Source organism: Eurypyga helias, unplaced genomic scaffold, assembly GCF_000690775.1.
Source record: "Eurypyga helias isolate BGI_N326 unplaced genomic scaffold, ASM69077v1 Scaffold37088, whole genome shotgun sequence".
NCBI classification, from domain to species: domain Eukaryota; kingdom Metazoa; phylum Chordata; class Aves; order Eurypygiformes; family Eurypygidae; genus Eurypyga; species Eurypyga helias.
The window spans coordinates 2,739-21,955 of NW_010266927.1; the positions used below are offsets into that span (position 1 = coordinate 2,739).

Sequence of the window (19,217 nt, forward strand, 5' to 3'; positions counted from 1 at the left end):
GGGCATAGAGTCTAAAATTCTGAAATTTATAAGTGGTGTGAGTTGAAGACTGTGTGCTTATGGGAATATTGTTCAGCCAGTATGGAGTAGTGATTTGGGTTATTAAAAAAAAAAAGCTTCCATATGCAAAGACCTTTAGGAGATAAGAACTGTAAGAAAATTAGAATCTGGACATGCACATCACATTGACATTCGAGTGGCTAGTGCAGCTGTTAAGCAAGTTCTAGCTTCTGTTTCCAGCTTTGCCCTTCATTGGCTGCAGAACTTCCCTTGGGTTTAGTTTCCCAATGCTAGCTTTACTTGTTAATCTGTAAATGCTTTATGAGGGTTCAACTTTCACCACAGGCTGGGAGTGAAGACCCAGGTAAATGAAATGTTAGTTTGGATTTTAAAGGCCATCAGAACTTCAATAGTACTAATAGGCTTTTAGATGGGTACCTAGTTAACAGAAGGAATGCAGATACAGGGTTCAACCTTTTGTTCCTTTTATCAGTGGCAGCAGAATATGACATCTAACTCAGAAGTATGTGGTTCAGATCTGGTATCCTAAGTAATAGGAGAAATCTGAATGTCTGTCAGGAAATCAGATCCTTCTAGGTAGCTTGGCCAAACAGAATGAATACTTGCTTCTAGAATCTTACATAAAAGAAATTGGAAAGGTTTTGCTTAGACTGAACGGGCCACTGATCAATGATTTTAAAAATTGGAGTTACTTAGACTTTCAGAGGAGTAAAGCTTTCTACACTTTAGCCCAGCAAAATGTATTAAAAAGAGGTTTTGAGTAGTTGTGAGTGCTATGGTCAATTGAGTATATACTTATCAGGCATATCTGCTTTTACAGAATTCTCTTTAACAGTGATCATTAACTAAAATCATGGCAACTGCCAGTAGTGAGCTGCACCATCCTGTAGACCCTGGAATCTCAAAGCTGCAGTTTGCTCCCTTCAGTAGTGCCTTGGACGCAGGATTCTGGCACGAACTAACCCAGAAGAAACTCAATGAGTACCGATTGGATGAGACCCCAAAAGTTATCAAAGGATACTACTACAATGGTAGGTAGAAACCGAACATTTGCTTAATAGTTTGGGTTTCTCCTGTCATTCCTCTAAGTGTGTAGCACATTTTAGGTATTTTGCTGTGAATTCTGGTGTGTCTGTGGGTAAAGTGCAACTTACATTAACAAAAAGAGGGGAATTAAGGTGTGTATCACAGTTTAAAAGAAGGATGTTGCTGCTTTTTTGTCCAGGTGATCCTTTGGGTTTGCCAGCTCGCTTGACACTGGAGTTTAGTGCCTTTGATATGTAAGTATATACTGTGGTTTGCTTTGATTCGTATGTGAAGACACTTTCCTTGCTTAATGGTAATGCTTTCATATGTAATATTACTTGGATGAATTCCACGTGAAAATAAATACCTGTTTTCCTGAACTTTGTAACAGTGGAGAGACTGCTTTGAGTCACAAACATTAGCTCCCCTCTGTCTGAGGTAGTATATTCATCTAAAGGGCCAAGTTTAAAAATATGCTGGTAAATCTCAAATTCACTCAGTGTTTGTACATGTGTTTATATAAAATACCTTTCTTTTTTTTTTTTTTTAAATCAGCTCTTCTGTGTAAGGGAGGCTATTTCAGTCATCTTTCTGGTCAAATTTTACCTTAGGTGATTTACTCGGGATTCATAATAAGAATTAGAATCTCAAAATTGTTTTTACAGTTCCTAGTTGTTAACCTGTAATACCTTCCCAAGTATTTAACCTTTATGACTGAATTTTTGTACTTTTGCCTTTACCTCCAAAGTGAAACGTACAGCCAAGCTGCTCAGTGTACACAGCAAAAATTATATGAGAGGGATATATTTTTTCCACATGGTGTTCATTTCCAGCAAATGCCCAAGTTAGTGTAACTAGCATAGAAGCAGATGTCTTTGCAGTTATTGTCTTGTTTGTTTTAAATTGGTGGATTATAAAGTTGTAAATCACAGGATTGACTTTCTCTGCCTTGCTTGATGAAGATGTTAGGAGCCTAGAGAGGCCTTGTGCATTTTGAGCTAGTCTCTTAGCAGATATTATTCCATTAATTATTATGTAAGAACTTTTAGGAAAGCATTTTCAGCAAGGTACAGTTGGAAACAGGAATTTCAGATTAGGAAAAAATGGTTGGTACCATGGTATTTGAGCTCTTAAATGTTATGACAGATAAAATCTTGAAAGATCTATTTATGGAGTGTTAAATTATTGCTTCTCCTGTAGTAATTTTCTGTACTTTTGGTTGTCAGTTTAGACTATCATGAAGAGTTCAGTTTTAGCTTTAAAGATTTTTGAAAATTATCATGTGTATTTATTATGTAACTTAAACATTTCCTGTATTTGAGTTTTAGCAGTGGTCAGGAACATAGCCGCTTGAGGGAATGATGTGCAAGGAGTGAAATCAATGTGATCTATAAATTAAGGCATATTGTATTTTTTCTAACTAATTTACTTTCAGAAGAGGAAAAAATATGTGCTGTGTTCGCAAACAGCTGTTTCTCCAGCTGATGATGTTACAAACCATGAAAGTTACTCAATCTCTTGTCTGGTTCAGGTTTCCTTTGGGATGTTGTTAAACGTAACTCTTAATGTGAATGAAATACTGCCATCTAAAGTTCAGTTCTAGCATTTTTTTTCTTAGTGAAAATCACATTTGTCATGGATAGTTTCTATTTGAGCAGAATTCTTAAATCTTCAAGCTGTGATTTAATGCTGCCTTGCTTAGAGATAATACAGATGTCTGATCTGTTTTTGAAGTCATAATGTAGGCGTGTATTTGCACAGGTCCTAAATACCAATCTGCATGGGGTTGAATACTATGATCATAAAAATGTTTTTGTTAGGACTGTTGTTGACTTTTGTTACTGTGCCTCATGATTTGACAATTTCAGGGCAACCTTACACCGTAGGATAGCTACTGCTACTACTGCTGATCATGTTAAAGGCGTTACTATCTGATTTCCAGAGGCTTCTTTCTTTGATTCAGGAATGCTTCAATACCGGCACATTGCTGCCCTGCTATTGGAACACTGTATAATACCAACACTTTTGAGACTTTCAAATCCTGTGACAAGAAATCACTTCTGGAAAAAGAAGCAAATGAGGTAAGATGAAAAATCAAATCAACTGGTGGAGAGGGATTGGAAGTAGCCAGTGAAGTGCTTTATAGTCTCTTCCCCAAATACTGGAGATAACGTCCGTACTCACCCGTGTAGTAGCTGTAGGATTTAACTTATTCTGGGAGGAATAGTTTGATGTTTGCTTCTAACTGCTCTTTACAAGAGAGTAGAAAGTACCTAATTATACTTGGAGGACTTCATTCAGTGTTCATCTAGGCCACCTTATAAGGTTAACAGTGCTATTGGAGCTGCCAGTGACTTGGATCCTATAGAGCACATTTTTAAAATTTGTCTAGACACCCAGAAACCAGCAAGTGCCTGGTTAAACTCTAGAGTACTGCAATACATCTGTGTGACGGGGAAGCTCCAGACCAGCCAGAAGACTAAGATGAAGCAACCGATAACGTGGGTGTCAAACGAAGGGGCTGGTCTGCTTGCGCTGTAACTAACTAAATTAAATGTCATGACTTGGGGAGAAGTGAAAATCAAACTGAGGCAACCTTTTTCTTTCTGAGACACCTTGCTTTGACCAGTCCTTGATTACTTTAACTCGATTGATTTCTGCCTGCTGGTCTTGAGTAGCAAAGTTCTCATGCATATCTTCACTCAAGGCTATGAATTTTTGTGTTGCTGTGGCCTAGTACTTCCCTGCCTTTGGTACGTATGATGCAATATCTATCTTCAGGGAAACTGGGAAAGTCAGAATGCTTTACTTGCTTTTGGGTTTGGAATTTTTGTTTGTTCGCTTACTTTTTTAAGACAAAGGTCGAAGAGGTCTGCCTCACAAAACTATTATAGCTGCTTGTCTCGCTGACATGCAGTGTACTGTCTCCATTTTTTTGGGCCAAATTTCCTAGTACCTTATTTACATATGTAGTATCTATAGACCCCATGAATTAAAAACATGAGAGTACAATAAAAGGCTGTATTAATAGCACAGTATAGAACATAATAATTAATAGTTCATATACACGCGGGGCAGCTCCTGGTGAGGTTTGGTTTGTTTTGTTTGATGCTCCATGCTTGGTCCATGAAATAATGATTTTCTTGTTCCCCAGCTTCCATAACTTTTTGTGTTAAGAGGGTGCACATCTGTGTTTTACCTTTAGAATCCTTGTAGCATACATAATAGCATGGATGAGATTAGTTAGGAAAAGATCACAGTGGATTACTGGGCATGCTAATTTGAGTATTTTAAAGGTAGCTGGAATAATTACAGGTTTCGACCACTGTTCTCTGCTACTTCGGTATTTTGTTTCTCTGCTCTTTCTTTTCCTCCTTGTCTCCACAATCAATGACAGATATGGGAATCAATAACATCTGGAGCTGCTCTTGAAAACCCAATGCTCTTGAACAGGTTCCTGCTGCTGACATTCGCAGTGAGTAACGATGTCTCATATTTAGAGCATCATAGTGCGAGTGATGTAGTTTCAGTTCCTTTTTAGGAGAAATACTCTATTAGTATTAGCATATCAGTGATAATCAGGATCATTCTCAGACATCTTAAAATTTCTGAAAACATTTTTAAAAAACTAATAAGCTATTCTAGAAAATATTTTTAAGATATATTCTTTTATAAATGCTGCTGCCATCTCATGCTTTTCTACAAATGTAAAAGATTATCTGATGACCTTACAGATCTTAGTAAAAGTAGAGCAACTGCTTCATGTTAACACATTGTTTTAAAAGTGAAAGTTTTAATAAATAATGCTCCGGCTAAGAAAAACTGAAGTATTGTACATACATTGTTTAAATCTTAAATAAAACTATATACAGAGAAAGGAAGTCTTCTAGTATTTTTTAAATTATTTTCTAAAATCCCGACCCAGTGCCTTGTGAAGTAAAGAGAACTGTGGTTAGTATGGTTAGTATCATGAGCCATCAATTATGATTAGTGTTCAAAACCGTAATTTACTTTGATTTATATGTTTATTATCTAATTTTACAATTTTTTTTTCTAGGATTTAAAAAAGTATCATTTCTATTACTGGTTTTGCTATCCTGCTCTCTGCTTCCCTGATGGAATACATGTAATTCAGAAACCGGTGTGTCTTGGTGACAGATTCTCGTCAAACCAGGTATTCAAAATACTAAATGTTATGAAGTCTGTAGTATTAGGCAGTTTTTTGGGCTGTAAAACTTAGTATTTTTGTTAGCACATACCTGAATTAATTTGAGAATCTAATTTCTTTTAAAATCTTCACTTTTCTTATTACCATGTGGATTTTTTGTTTACCTCTTTTCTTGTTATTGTATAAATTCAGTGTAACATCTCTTCAGCTTTATTATTTAGATGCAGATATGGCAAACAATTCTTGAAGAAGTAGTTATGTTCATTTTAATTTTTATATACAGCTTATTGAATGTTATGCAACAGCTGTTACACAGCTCTGTTTTTTAAACTCATATTTTTATGAAACTTTTTTAAAGGGTCATCCCCTGCGAGACCTAAGTCATTAACAATTACAAAATTGTTAATAAAGTATCTGATTGGATAAGAAAGACAACTGGACAGGGAAGACTTTTTTTAGGAGAAAACAATTATTTGTATTTTCTCTCATATTATAGTGCAGAATGACAAAAAAATCAACTTGCCCACATGAGCCTTTTTGCTTTGGCAGAAGTTAATGCAAAACCTTGAATGGCTTTTTATTGGCATAATAATCAGTGAGAAACTGTTCGGGATTTTCAGTGGAAAATGCTAAGTGTCCTTCTTCTCAGGAGACCCTCATTAGTTCTGTAGCAATAAATAGTGTAAAAATATGTGTCATGAGCCAAAGCCAGAGTTTCAACACTGAAAATATATATACCAAAGTGAATTGAATGGGACTCTCTTTGTTTTCTAGTAACAGAGGGACAGATTTGCTTTTTTATAAAGCTACAGTGACTACCAGAATGAAGTTTTTATCGTGTGTTCTATTGGTAGACCAGTTTGTAGCAATGATGATAACGCCCCTGTTGAAAATTTTCATTGACTAATGCTGGTTTTGCAATTGAATTTTTGATCTTGGTTATTTTGGTCACAATGAACTTAAAAATTCTGAATATGCTATATTCTAAGATCATTTGAGTGAGCTAGCCTTCCCAGATGCTAAAACACTTCCTGTGATTCCATGTAAGATTGTCAAAACCGTGGGTTGCAGTTGTCTTTTTGCTTTTAGATCCAGGCACTTCAGAAAGCATATGATGACCTTTGCCGGAACGAGGGAGTTACAGCTTTGCCTTATTTTTTAATCAAGTATCATGACAATTCTGTTGTGATATCTCTGCTGAAAAATTGGGATGATTTCTTCCAAGACCAAAGGGGAAAGGTAATGAGAATTTTGTGTCTGTTTATAACCTACAAATGTTTCATTTATAAATGGTTTGGAAAGTGTCTATAATCCTGAGCTGGGCACAGTGGTTGGCCAATGAATAGACTGGGTAAATGGCTGAAGGCCAGCAGCTTGGATTGATTTTGGTGTCAAGTGTCTCTAGTTCTTACACAAAAGCCTAGTAACATCAGATTAGCAGTCAGCTTGAAAACGAGGTTCTTCGTGCTCTGTCACCCTCATTATCAGAGCACAAACTAAGTAAGTTTATGAAACAGTTCAAGTCTTCCAACCACTTTACCTACAGTTCTGTAATAATGCAAAACACTTATTTTGTTGTTTGGTAAAAATTGATACTCCTATATTTGATGTATTTATTGGTTGTGGTAGCAGTAATCAGGGAATACTATACGGGAGTCCTCAACTTTAAGTTTTGAACTTTCTGTGTGTGTTTTGCCACATAGCCATGTTGCAACGTGAGACCTTTGGATAAAAATCACCAGGCATCTGTATATGATGAATGTTCATGGTAGATGCTTTGTAATTTTGGGAGACACATGGGTTGTGCACAGAAGAGGCTGGGATATTTCTTCTGTTGAACGCAGAGATCACACATGTCTTTTGAGAATAAAGTGAGCACTGTGCATTGCTTTCAGTGAGGGAAGAATTATAAAGGTACATGAAGCAGATGTCATCACAGCGCGAGTTGACTGGCTTGGTTGGCTTGTGTTTATGTACATTGATTTCTGTTTTGTATCATGTTGCTCAGCTGCTGAACTTTTCCAGGCCTTTCTGAATGCTTCACTGTCTATTTTTGATGAACTTAAAACTTTCTTTTTAATCATACATGTTACTGAACTTTTAGGAATCAAAACTGAGTTATGGTGAAGAGCTAATAAGTACAAAAAAGATGTAGATTAGTTTAAGGAGGTTTTGTCACACTTTATGAAAGTAATTTAGTTCTGGTTTATAATGCTTGATCTTCAATTATTTTTTTGCTTTTCAAAATTTATTTTTCTGAAATTAAGACGTAGGTTCCCAGTTGTAGTTTGAAAAATAAAAATGCGAACATTGAGAATTTAAATGGTAGTATGGCTACACTAATGGGTCACAGATAAGAATATGCTCAATTAGATAAGGACGTTCTCAGTATGAGAGAAATCTGTGATCATCTGGAAAACATTTCTTCATTAACATTCACTTTGAAGGGAAGTGCCAAAATTTAGACCTGTTGGATTTATTGTATCAGTCCTGCCTGTAGAGTTTGTTTGTATTTCAGTGAGCCAACTGAACTTGCTCCACTGGAAGAAAAATAGGTTTTTGCTGTTGCTGACTTAATTTTCTGCTAGCTTATGAAACTGAATGAGCTTACTAAGGGGGCTAATGTCTGCTGGAATCGGCAGTTGCAAAGCAGCAGCAGTGGCTGGGAGGAGGGATGGGGAGTGGGCCCTTGTTTCTCCTGTCTGCATCCATTAGATTAGCTCATCTTCAGTTGAGACCAGTCACTCTATTAAGTCCACCTATAGGGAAGAGCTCTGGAGATGTGAGAGACAGGTAACACTAGGGACGGCCGAGTTCGGATTTTCAGCATATCTAAAGGTAGGCAGTGGCATCTTTCTGATCTCTGAATGTGTTTTGGTTCTGCATTGACTGAGAAGTAAATTCCTAGTTTAGATGCCTCAATTACAAGGAACTGCTGGCCTCTCCCCTTTCACTTTTTGATCATCCCAAAATCCATGCAGAATTCTGTTTTGAGAGCAAGGCTTCTGTTGTTGGGCTGCTCCCATAATGGTGTGGGTAAGGAAGGTGCACATACTGTAGGGAGAAGTGGACGTCCATGAAGAGGATAAATTGAATGTATCTCAAAGCTGTGGCAAACACTTGACAGAAACCTAGTGTGACCACGTATCAAGCATTTGTAAATACATTAAATGTGTGTGTAGGCCTTCTCTGTGCAGAAGTTTTACATTAAAAATGCCAGATAACTTTTACTGTGAACTAAATATCTGTATGGATAGATGAGTTCTCATTTACCACAATTTTATTTCCAGGTGACTGTTGGAGTTTATGATCCATGTAATTTATCCCACTATCCAGGATGGCCACTGAGAAATTTCCTGATCCTGGCAGCCCACAAATGGTATCTATTTTGTTCTTTCCCACAAAGATTATTTATTGGTTGGTACCAAATAAGGCATTTTTCCCCCCTATGGCACTTTACTCCTATCACCCACCTGAGATTCAACTTTTAACCTAGAAGTGACATACCTTCAATGATTCTGATTTTGCATATTATTGTTTTTTTACTTATGTCGGCCACAAGTTCTTGTTATTCCTAATCCTCATATGCATGCATGTACCTGGAAATGCATGCTTCAGACCCTGCCAATACTCTCTAGCTGTTTCAAATCTGGTTTAAAGTATTCTAAGATTTTATATCATTAATTAGTGCCAAGTAATAGTAGGCCGAAATTTTGAAAATCAGATGCTCTTAGCTTTTCTGTAGTGTACCTTCTTGAATTTTTGTTGGGCAGAAGTTGGGAAGACAGGACATAGTTTTACACTTTGATATTTGAAAGAAAAGTATCATTTAAAGTATCACGTAAAAACGAGTTGCTGTAACAAAAGTGTAATTGAGTTGCATTTTTGTAGTGTTGACTTTTACATTTTGTTACAAATCAGTCATCAGAGAGAAGAAATGCTCAGTGAGGTATGGCATTTTGTGGGCTGCTAGTGAACTGTAGCATAGAGTGATGTGTATGTGCCCAGAGAGCTTTGCACGTTCTGAGATTCAGAGCTTTTGATGCACTACTAATTGTTTGATTTGGGGATTTGAATCATAAGGAGGAGGAAATACACTGTGTTGAGAACTAAGAGGACCTTGCTTGTGCCATGGCAAAGTACATCATGTTCCCTGATGTGTGCCGTATTGCTTCCCTGCTTTTTATTCCTCTAAACGTGCAGTTTCTACTGTAGCTTGGTATAAATGAGAGGACAGGCTGACAGTGTCATTTCTCTAGAACTGTTTCACACAAACTACTCATTTTCACGTGCTAAGCAATGGTTTTTATTTATACCTAATCAGAAAAACAGTGTTCCAGTACTAACAGAAAAAGCCTTACTCAGAATCTGCAGTAGACTAAACCTGTGTGAAATAGTATTTAAAAGAAGTCCCTTTCCTTCAAAGAAGTTGCATGTCTCTCTCCATTTATCTTTTTTTAAATGGCAGGGGCAGCATTCTCCAGTCAGTTGAGGTGCTCTGCTTCAGAGATAGGACCATGCAAGGAGTGAGAGACATAACACACAGCATTATCTTTGAAATAAAACTTCCAGAGAGAGTCCTTGGCCCAGGTAATCCATTTAAAAAAAAAAAAAAGAATTATTTGCCACTTTTTTCCTCGCTCCTCAATCACTGTGAAGATGGGAAAAATCAATTACTAGTACTAAATCATTGCTTATGCTTAGTTATTTCCAATGGCTTTTAAATTGTTTGAATTTCTGATAAATGTCTAAAAAGGAAGTGGTTCCTTCTTCAAAAAAGGAAGAAGACAGAATATTCTCTTTTTTTTTTCTCCTTAAATCATGTTTCTAGTTTAAAAAAGAAGAAAAAATCCCAGAAAACCAGGCAATTAGTCTTTTTTTTCTTTTTAAATTTGTATGCAGTCCCTCAGCTAGAAAAATTGTATATCATAGTGAATTCATGTGGTGCAAACTTTCTGTATATTTCTGAAATGTTAGAAGCCTGCTACACAGTGGAATCATTTCTTCAATCCCATACTGAGGTATGCAGATATATTTTAAAGCAATGAACTTGTAATGTTAGAACATAAACTCAGACTTACTTTCTCTGTACAGGACAGTATCACAGAATTTACATAATCCAAGAAGTTCTGAATGCTTTACATATCATCATTGTGAATTGTTTAATTATTATATAAATAGGATATCTCTACTGAATTTGCAGATGTGGTCTAGATAACATGAACTGATGATTGAACTTGGCTAAATTTTCTGAGTTCTGAATTATGAATTTACTGAGTTCTGAACATGGCAGTCTGTTTCACATTAAAGATCCTGAGGCTTGATGAGGAATGATGCCACCTCTGTGCTAGATCTGAAGCAAGCTGAACAGGCAAAAAAAGCGCATCGGACACCTGAGAGTAAAGCACTTCCCCAGGAAGCAGTGCTTTTAGTTGATGTTAACCAGCAAAATTTGTATAACGCTGTATAGTAAATAAATAAGATACAGATTATTTACTTAATGGTTTATAATATGTTTGTTTTCTTGAACAAAGTTGCATTTCTTTTTTCCATCCTGTGATGCTAAGGCTTTCATTCTCTCTTTCGTCCTTTCTTCCTTTTTTAAAAAATATGTCAGATTGCCCAAAAGCTGTTGGATGGGAGAAAAACCAGAAGGGAGGCATGGGTCCAAGGATGGTGAATCTCAGTGAATGCATGGATCCAAAAAGGTTTGTTTATTATCTTTTAAATTTCTAGAGTTTTACTTCTTCCCCCACTCTGTGAGGAGGAAGGAGCAGCAGAGACAACGTGTGGTGAACTGACTGGGAAACCCCCATCCCCTGCCCGCTGTGCAGCTGTGGGGTAAGAGGTAGCCCAGGAAGAAAAGGAGGGTGGGATTGAGGGTTTTTTAGGATCTGTTTTGGTTTGATTGTGTAACTGATTTAAATGGGTTTTTCTTCATTCAGTCTGTTTTGCCTGTGACCATAACGGGTGAGTGATCCCTCCATGTCCTTTCCTCAGGCCACCAACTTTTCCTTGTGTTTTCTCCTCCCCATTCCACTGGGAGGGGAGCGAGCAGCCACCGGCTCTGTTGCTGTTGGCTTGGCCTAAACCAGGACAAGAAAAGCAAAAGAATTTTTAAGGAGTTGTATGAGAAATAGTAGAGGGATAATAAGCATTAGTATTCTGTGTGAAGCAATATACTCTCTTGGAAAGAAGAAGCAAGAGAGTGAATGAGATAGTCATGCTTTGGATGTTCTTCTGACATTTTCCTGTGCCATATTACTCTCTGGATGATTTGTGATGACCTGACTTGATGAGAGTTTTAACATACTGTGTTCTGATGAATACAAAAATCTCACTTGAGGTTCAGCATGGATTTCCTACCTCGTTTTCCTTCTAAAACTTCCACAAAGAGCTGACTCCATTCCTTAGAGGGAAAATGTAATATTTCATGTTGAGAACAGATGTAACTGGATGCAGGAAACCATTCTTCTCTGATGTCCTTGCCATGCACCTTGGTATTAGGTGGAAGTATGCTTGTGGGACTTTGTTTTTCAGGCTACCTGTATGTTGAATTGTTGAATTCTTTCTCTTCTTTAAAAAAAAAAGTATTGAACTTCTTCAGTTGAAATAAGTAATTGTTTTTTTTGAGAAACAGAAGAACATTCAGAAGTGTGTTGCTATTTTTTTCATCATATAGATTAGCAGAATCATCAGTGGATCTTAATTTGAAATTGATGTGCTGGCGGTTGGTGCCTACTCTTGATCTGGAAAAAATTGTGTCTGCCAAGTGTCTGCTGCTAGGAGCTGGTACACTGGGTTGTAGTGTTGCAAGGACCTTGATGGTAAGTCTGGTGTTAGTCTTAAAAATAATTGCTATTTCTCATAAACTATATATATATTGTTTTTGGGGTTTTTTTTGAGCAGCTGCCATGGCATGCAAGAGAAAATTTGTATTCCTCTGTATGAATGTACACATAATCCATATTAGTTGATGTTATGGATTGTGGGGAAGTGGTAAAATCTGCAGTCAAGTGTTTTGAGGGATTGCTGCTAAATTTTTTGTCAGACCACATTTTCTGTTCTCTTAATTCACTGCAACTGCAAGGTTGTTGCTGTGAATAGCTTCAAAAGCGACTGTAGTTTGATCTTCCTAGAAAAATTGGACAAAACTCCTCTTGAATTTATGGCATCGCTCAAAAGGATATGGCTAAGCCCATGGTACTTACCATTATTTAAATGACTTTCTTGTTTAGGGCTGGGGAGTCAGGAAGATTACATTTGTGGACAATGCAAAGATCTCCTACTCCAACCCAGTACGACAGCCACTCTATGAGTTTGAAGACTGTCTTAGCGGTGGGAAGCCTAAAGCACTTGCAGCAGCAGACAGGCTGCAGAAAATCTTCCCAGGAGTGGTAAGATCAGAGTTTAAAATGTGTTAATATGTTCCTTGGAAGCGAACCAATGACTTCAAATAACTGTTCCAAGTTCTAGTTGGAATAGTCCAAGCATTGTTTTGAGTGGGAAAAATACTACATGGGTGTTATGTTGGCTACTGACAAATCTATAAGCGTTTTGCTTCAAGTACTCCATACCTGTTAAACTTTATTGAGACAATAAATATTTTTAATAATGAAATCTAATGAAAGGATCAGCTGAATCATGTTGTAGCTCATGGGTGGTAAAGTAAAATTTTTTCCTGTCTTTTCTGTGTTTTCCTACTCTGCTCTTAAATGTGAGTTTAGTCACATTAGTTTTATGGGAGAAGAAGGTCTTGAAGGCAGTAACACATGTATTATTGAGATTTTCTTTTATGCTTTACACCCAAAATTTGGAATCTTATTTAAGCTGATTTTCTATATAAGAGGCAAATACTTTAACAGGTTATGCTGCTGTTGGAATAAAATGACCTGATGCTTTCAAGATTGCTGTAGATGGACATTTTGCTCTACAAATGATCAGTAGTGTAGTGCAAGTAAAAGAAAAATTTGTACTTGTAAACCTGAAAGTTGGTTTTTTCTCATGGTTTTGCCTAGTATAACTTAATAGCAGCAGGTATTGATTAGGAACTTGATTTGCATGGAAGTGTAATACAAAGATGGTGTAAGAGACTTTCTTGTCTTCTTTTTTCTTGAAGAACTAAGCAAACTGAATCAGATCCAGAAAAGGGAAGTACTTCCTAAGAGCCTGGAGAATATACCAGTGTTGGCCATTGACCAAAGTACTCCTCTTTTGGGGAGCCTGTGGTAACAATTTACTATGAGAATGAAGTAGTTGAAAGGGAACAAAAGACAGGAATGAATTTTCACGTTGGTTTAGAAGCTTTATGATGAAGGGGCCACCAGTGGCAGCCATTATACACTTTGACTCCAGGGATGTGCATCATATGAACATTATTGAGTGGTCATGTTCAAACACCTAATTTTCAATGCTGAAAAAAGTAGATTAAAAAAACCCAAACAGCTTACAAATATTTGCAGCTCTCTCAGTTTCATCCTTCATTTAGGAGAAGCATCGATATGGCCTCTACTTTCAGAAGAGACACTCTCAGCTTGCTCTTTCATGAATGACATTTTTTTTTATACTTATTTGGCATGTGATAGTCCCTCAACTCTTCATAGTTTAGTATTGGTAGCTACAGTTAACAGATGTCAGCTGGCAAACAGTGTCTTAACCACTTAGTTTAATAAGACTGAGTTATGTATATGTACTATGCAATTCTGTATTTAAAATGCCACTGATTAGGTTACTAGTCACAATATTATTGGGAGTTATGAACAGTGGAATATAGTTTGTTTTTTTTTTTTAATGTTGTTGATGATCAATGTTGTGAACAAGCTTTACAAAAGATCCTTTCTGAACGATTTTAGATTCATTTAGTTTGACCCCAGGATTATTCCCCTGGAGGGGGGGGTGTCTGTTTTTATCTGTGTTGATCCTATTATTGTAATTATTTATGAAATCAGTATTGGTACTAAGCAGTAATTCACTGAGTATTTGAATATCAAACAATGATCCCCAGTATGAAAAATTGCTAAACTTCTGATAACTGAATCAGAAGAGACCATGTGAAAGTTTCTAGAATTTTATTTAGTCTTGCTGCATAACAGTAAACTGTTAATCTAACTTGCTGGTATTTGTTTAGTTACAGAAATATTAAATAATATAAAAAGACAGAAAAGAAAACATCTACGTGATGTCACATAGAGCAGCAACATGATGCTAGCTAGGATTTGTGTGGCATGATTATTCACTTTTTAAAGCTGAGAAAATTAAAATAGGAATATAATAGAAATATAGGAAGAAGTATCATGTTTGACCAATCAGTAAATACACAGAGAAACACCGTGCTAGTGTTACCAAGAATTAACGGGGCTTAACAGTAAAAACTCTGCTTCAGTTAGCATCATGCTGGCAGCATGTGGAAGTGGTGGTGTTTAAGCAGCAGGCCGAGCACATGGGCGAAGTCTTGGTGCTTCGGGACAGTTTGGACAATGAAGCTACTGTAGCTGGAGATTTTTGTAACCCAGCTGATTTTGTGAGACTTCTCACAATAGAGCTGCATCTGTTACTGCAGACTGCACTGTTGCTTGGTACCAAACTCTGTATTTATCAGTATGAATGTCTTTGAAAAAAGATCAGTTGTCCTGGATTTTGAGCCTGCTCGTTTCTCTTGTGCTGAAGCAGTATACTGCCAGAGCTGTCTCTTGCTGTTGGAAATCCACACAGTCCTTTCAAGCCCATGGGAATCCAAGCAGTAATGCTGGTTCTGAAGGCGTTTCTGAAACTTTGGGTTTACATTTCTGTGCAAGTCACTTGCAGTCTAATTTACTTTCTTAGATTTCAATGTGAGTAACATTTTGCACACAAAATGCAGTTTTTCCTGGTTGACTTTAAAATGCTTGACCGCTCTGTGTGAATTATTTGTATTTTTTTAATTTTACATCCTTTCTAGTTGGAAGAGTAACCACCTCATCATTGCAAATGAAACAAGAAGGAATGCTTTGGCAAGGAGCTTTGATTTGTTTCATTCCACTGCTAAGATTATCATTAACTGTAGCTTAGAGTTTTATAATAAAAAAAGAAGGGAGGACTTGGAAATAGCAGCATTTACGGATTCACAGCCTTTCATTACAAGTAGGTAATGCACAGAGTCATTCATATAGCTGCTGTGGAATTTAACTTTATTGACTCTTTTATACAGTTATTTCCTGAAGTATTAAGACATGGAACTCTGGTGTATTCAGCATTTTGTCATCCTTTGTACTATACTGCATGGGGGCCACTTTATATAGGTATTGCCAATAGAACAATTTAATGATGGCAGCATCACATTTCTTCACAGCTATCTTCTAGTGATCTGAGCCATGGTTTAACAAAACAATGCAGGAAGTTAACAGAAATGTGAATAAAAATAAAAAGAAAGTTATAGTGACATCACAGATTGCAATATGTTGATGTCTGTCTTGTTTTAAAAGCAAAACAAAAGCACTGGAACCTCAAGCACAGCTTTGGTCAGCTGTCAGTGAGGGTGTTGAAAAGAGCATTATCCGTTAGGATTTTGCACATGTCAACATACAGTCCCTTCTTTTTAATAAGTATGTGATTTTAATACTTCATGGGATGGTAACTACATACGATTTTGTTTTGGGTAATTTGAGGGCATCTTAAACCTTTTGTTAATGTTAAGGTTCTGGTCTTAAAATCTAAGCCTTTTGTGAGCAGTCAAGCAAAATTCTTGTTGTTATCTAGAGACTCCCTCAGCTTTTGGAATCCTGTGGAATGAACGAGATCTGTCTTTGGGGTTATATTATGCGTGCATTTACTCCTTAAAATAATATGCATGTGCCATCACAACGTACCATTTTGGCTCGTTTTGCCCGTGTTTGGCTGCAAAAGTCTACCTCAGACTGGTATCTTTTTTTCCAAGGGACAGTTATTCAAATAAAGTTGAAGGTATTGAAGCTGCTAGACTTGCCTGTATTCCTACAGCTACAGTCACTGGATAGAGTTTTTGTTTGAATCTGGTAAGATTTTAGTATTTTACAAACCTTGTTACCATATTTCTGTTCAGCTAGTGTTCAACTTAGCTGTTTATTTGTTTGTTTTATTTTTTGAACAAAAATCGACCTCCTAAGTCACCAACAGTGTCAGTTATACTTATCTCATAAATCAGCACTTGTATACAGTACAGAGACTTAATAAGTTAGCCATATATGTATATATAACTCATATACAGCATGGATTGTTTGCTGTTCCTGCCACAGCTTTTTGGAGGAGATAACAACAGTGCAGGTAAAACCTCCCCCAGTAATTGTGCAGTCTGTGCTGGTGATGCAGGGCCTGGGCTGTCCTCCCCGGGACCCAGAGGAGCTGCCCTGTTAACAGTATGCTGGATCACTGTGGGCTCTATGTGTGGGAGGCGGGGAGGAAGAAGAGGTGAAAAAAAGGGTGCCTCTTTTGGTACGGTTAATGCAAATATTACCCAAATTCATTTCCCCAAACTGTCTATTTCTTTTTATCTTCAGGGATACTCATGATGTATACAATATATCCTTCACCTTTCTGGTTATTCGGCTCACCTGGATTTCTAAGTTGTGCACATCATTGATTTATACAAAATCATGTTCCACCAATGTTCCTTTTCTCTCTTCCATGTAATTTTATGTTTGGTTCATCTAGCTTTTAAATTTTGACTTTTAAAATTGTTAGTTGCTTACAGCACAGTGACAAGCAAGGAGACTTTGGCAGGGCCTATGCTTCTGTAACGTATATGAAGGATCCATTATTCTCTTACAGCAGATGGCTGGCAGACTGTGTGAACATATTTCCAAATGAGTGAGTTAATTGTTTGCATTGTATATGCTTATTTGGCTCTTTAGCCATTTTGTGCTCAGTGTGTCTTGCCCAAATACGGAGTTGGAAGAGGCATATGTTTCTGTAATAAGAACAGCTCTTTCAGCATCTGCATAGTGCAAGCCTCCAGACATCCAAGCACTGGAACAGCAAGTCTCAGAAGTGATTTTCTTCTGTATCAAGTTCACATATGGCTGGTCAGATTACATGAAAATCATTCGAGACTATTGTTCTTCTCATAAAGAATTTGAATCAAAGAGGAGAATGTGTGATACTTCACATCTGTCTTACTGTAACTGAGTCAGTATTCACTGTCAGAAATATAAACAACATCCTGCTAACATTGTGTAAGAAGTGGCTGCAAAGATAGTCCAGGACAAAGATTTTATCTAAGTTTAATAGCAGGATCATATCCATGTGTAAGATCTGTCTGCTTGCTTTTGTAGTGATGTTTGTTACCTCTGGGATTAGGAGCTGTTCTTCTGTCTTCTTGCAGCTCTCTTCTTGCAGCAGACCTAATAAGACCACCTGAGAGACTGGGCTCAGTTCAGGTCCCGAGCGACCTCTGTGTTCATGGTCAGTCTGCTGTCGTGACCCTAACCAGTGCACTTGTATTGAGCTGCTCTCTTCTGCATCAGTATAGCAGCTGAGACCACTGTTCCCTCAGAAACGTTGTGATTTAGTGCACAGCACCGATATACAGAGAGCTGTAAAGAATGAAGTTGCCATTCTGCCAAACAGTAGAATTTGTACTCTACAGTTTTGTATGGAATTTAAGAATTCCTTATAATAGTTCTTTATAATAATTCTGTTCAGTCACAGTATGTTGTTTTGTGTCTGTCTCCATCTAGAGTTCAGAAGGCTATAACATGAGCATCCCAATGCCAGGCCACCCAGTGAATTTTTCTGAAGTAACAATGGCACAGGCTCGGAAGGATGTGGCTAAACTTGAAGAGCTTATTGATGCTCATGATGTTGTTTTCCTATTAATGGACACTAGGGAGAGTCGATGGCTTCCTGCTGTCATTGCAGCCAGCAAGAGGAAGGTATTGTACCTTGCTAATATCTTTGTTGCTGAATTTCAGCTCTTGCATATCAACCAGCAATGTGTGACTAACAACTCTATGGGAAATCAGTTAAATATTTAACCAATCTTTTGTGATTGTGCAGGGTTTTTTTCTTGTTCTGTGTAGCCTCAAAGATTCTGTGTAAGACAAAAAGAGAATGTTGAAAAGAGGAAATAGAAACTTGTTTCACAGAATGATACAGATTGAAAGAGACCTGCAGGTGATCTGGTTCAACTCCCTGCACAAAACAGGGCTAACCTACAGCATATTGCTCAGGCTCTTGTCTATCCAGTATCTTTTGAGCATCTCCAAGGGTACATATTTCATAGTAAAACTAAGAGAAGTAATTTCTTAGTAAGCGAATCATAGCAAGGAGGACTAAAGACATTACAGTAATTGGCTGATAGGGAATGTGAATTGTAGAGACTTGTCTGAAACCACGTTTTCAAAATATAATATCTCAAAAGTGAAAAATTAGAAAGTGAATCCTGAACTGATGAAGCATGCCAGCCTTTTTTTTCTTTAATTGAAAGTTAACTCTGCATTTTTCTCCTTGGCTTATTGGAAAACATACTATTGTGCTGAGCCGTTGTATCTAAACTCTGTCCATGACTCTTACTCAGGTAGTGTTGAATGCTTCACGTATTTCTGTAACTTAAAAGTAGTATCCTCATGTTAGAGGCAACGAGAAATGGAGAGGGCTGCAGTACATGAAATTAAGATTCTGGATTCTTATAAAACTTCAGATACTATTGTTTTATAATATAGGTTATACTCTGTGTATAGGATCAGTGAGACTGTATACATAAATGCTTATCTAGTCAAAATGTTAAAACATCTTTTGTGGTCAGTATACAGATCTGGTCAGATGAACCGGATTGAGATAGAAAATATAAGCTTAACATGCTTTTTCCAGGAGACTGTCAAAAGCATATGGCGATAGGATTTTGAGATATTTTTTCCAGTTCTACAAATCTTTGTGAGGATTAGATATAGATGATAGAGCCTTTACTTTTGTGTGAATTTTGTTCTTGAAGACAGTGTGGAGCCCAAACTTTTCCTGTGAAGGAATATTCTAAATCACACAGGATTATGGA

The 19,217-nt window shown here is 37.1% G+C and overlaps 1 protein-coding gene across 1 annotated transcript; it reads left to right on the top strand.

The window, feature by feature from the left end:
• The first annotated feature begins 848 nt into the window (after positions 1-848).
• Positions 849-18,779, top strand: ATG7 (autophagy related 7). The gene is made up of 13 exons (XM_010157257.1): positions 849-1,052; positions 1,247-1,301; positions 3,011-3,128; positions 4,445-4,522; positions 5,105-5,221; positions 6,305-6,454; positions 8,506-8,594; positions 9,684-9,805; positions 10,833-10,923; positions 11,898-12,042; positions 12,454-12,612; positions 17,905-18,099; positions 18,744-18,779. The coding sequence occupies exons 1-13, from the start codon at positions 875-877 to the stop codon at positions 18,777-18,779; spliced, it is 1,533 nt and encodes a 510-aa protein (XP_010155559.1). The 5' UTR covers positions 849-874.
• Positions 18,780-19,217: the final 438 nt, after the last annotated feature.

What these genes read in the sequence shown, in the direction of transcription:
- ATG7 (XM_010157257.1), top strand. Translation starts at nt 875, where the DNA reads ATGGCAACTGCCAGTAGTGAGCTGCACCATCCTGTAGACCCTGGAATC. An exon ending in CAAAGGATACTACTACAATG is followed by an intron (nt 1,053 to 1,246) that starts GTAGGTAGAAAC and finishes TTTTTTGTCCAG; the next exon opens with GTGATCCTTTGGGTTTGCCA. An exon ending in TTGCAGCCAGCAAGAGGAAG is followed by an intron (nt 18,100 to 18,743) that starts GTATTGTACCTT and finishes ACTCTTACTCAG; the next exon opens with GTAGTGTTGAATGCTTCACG.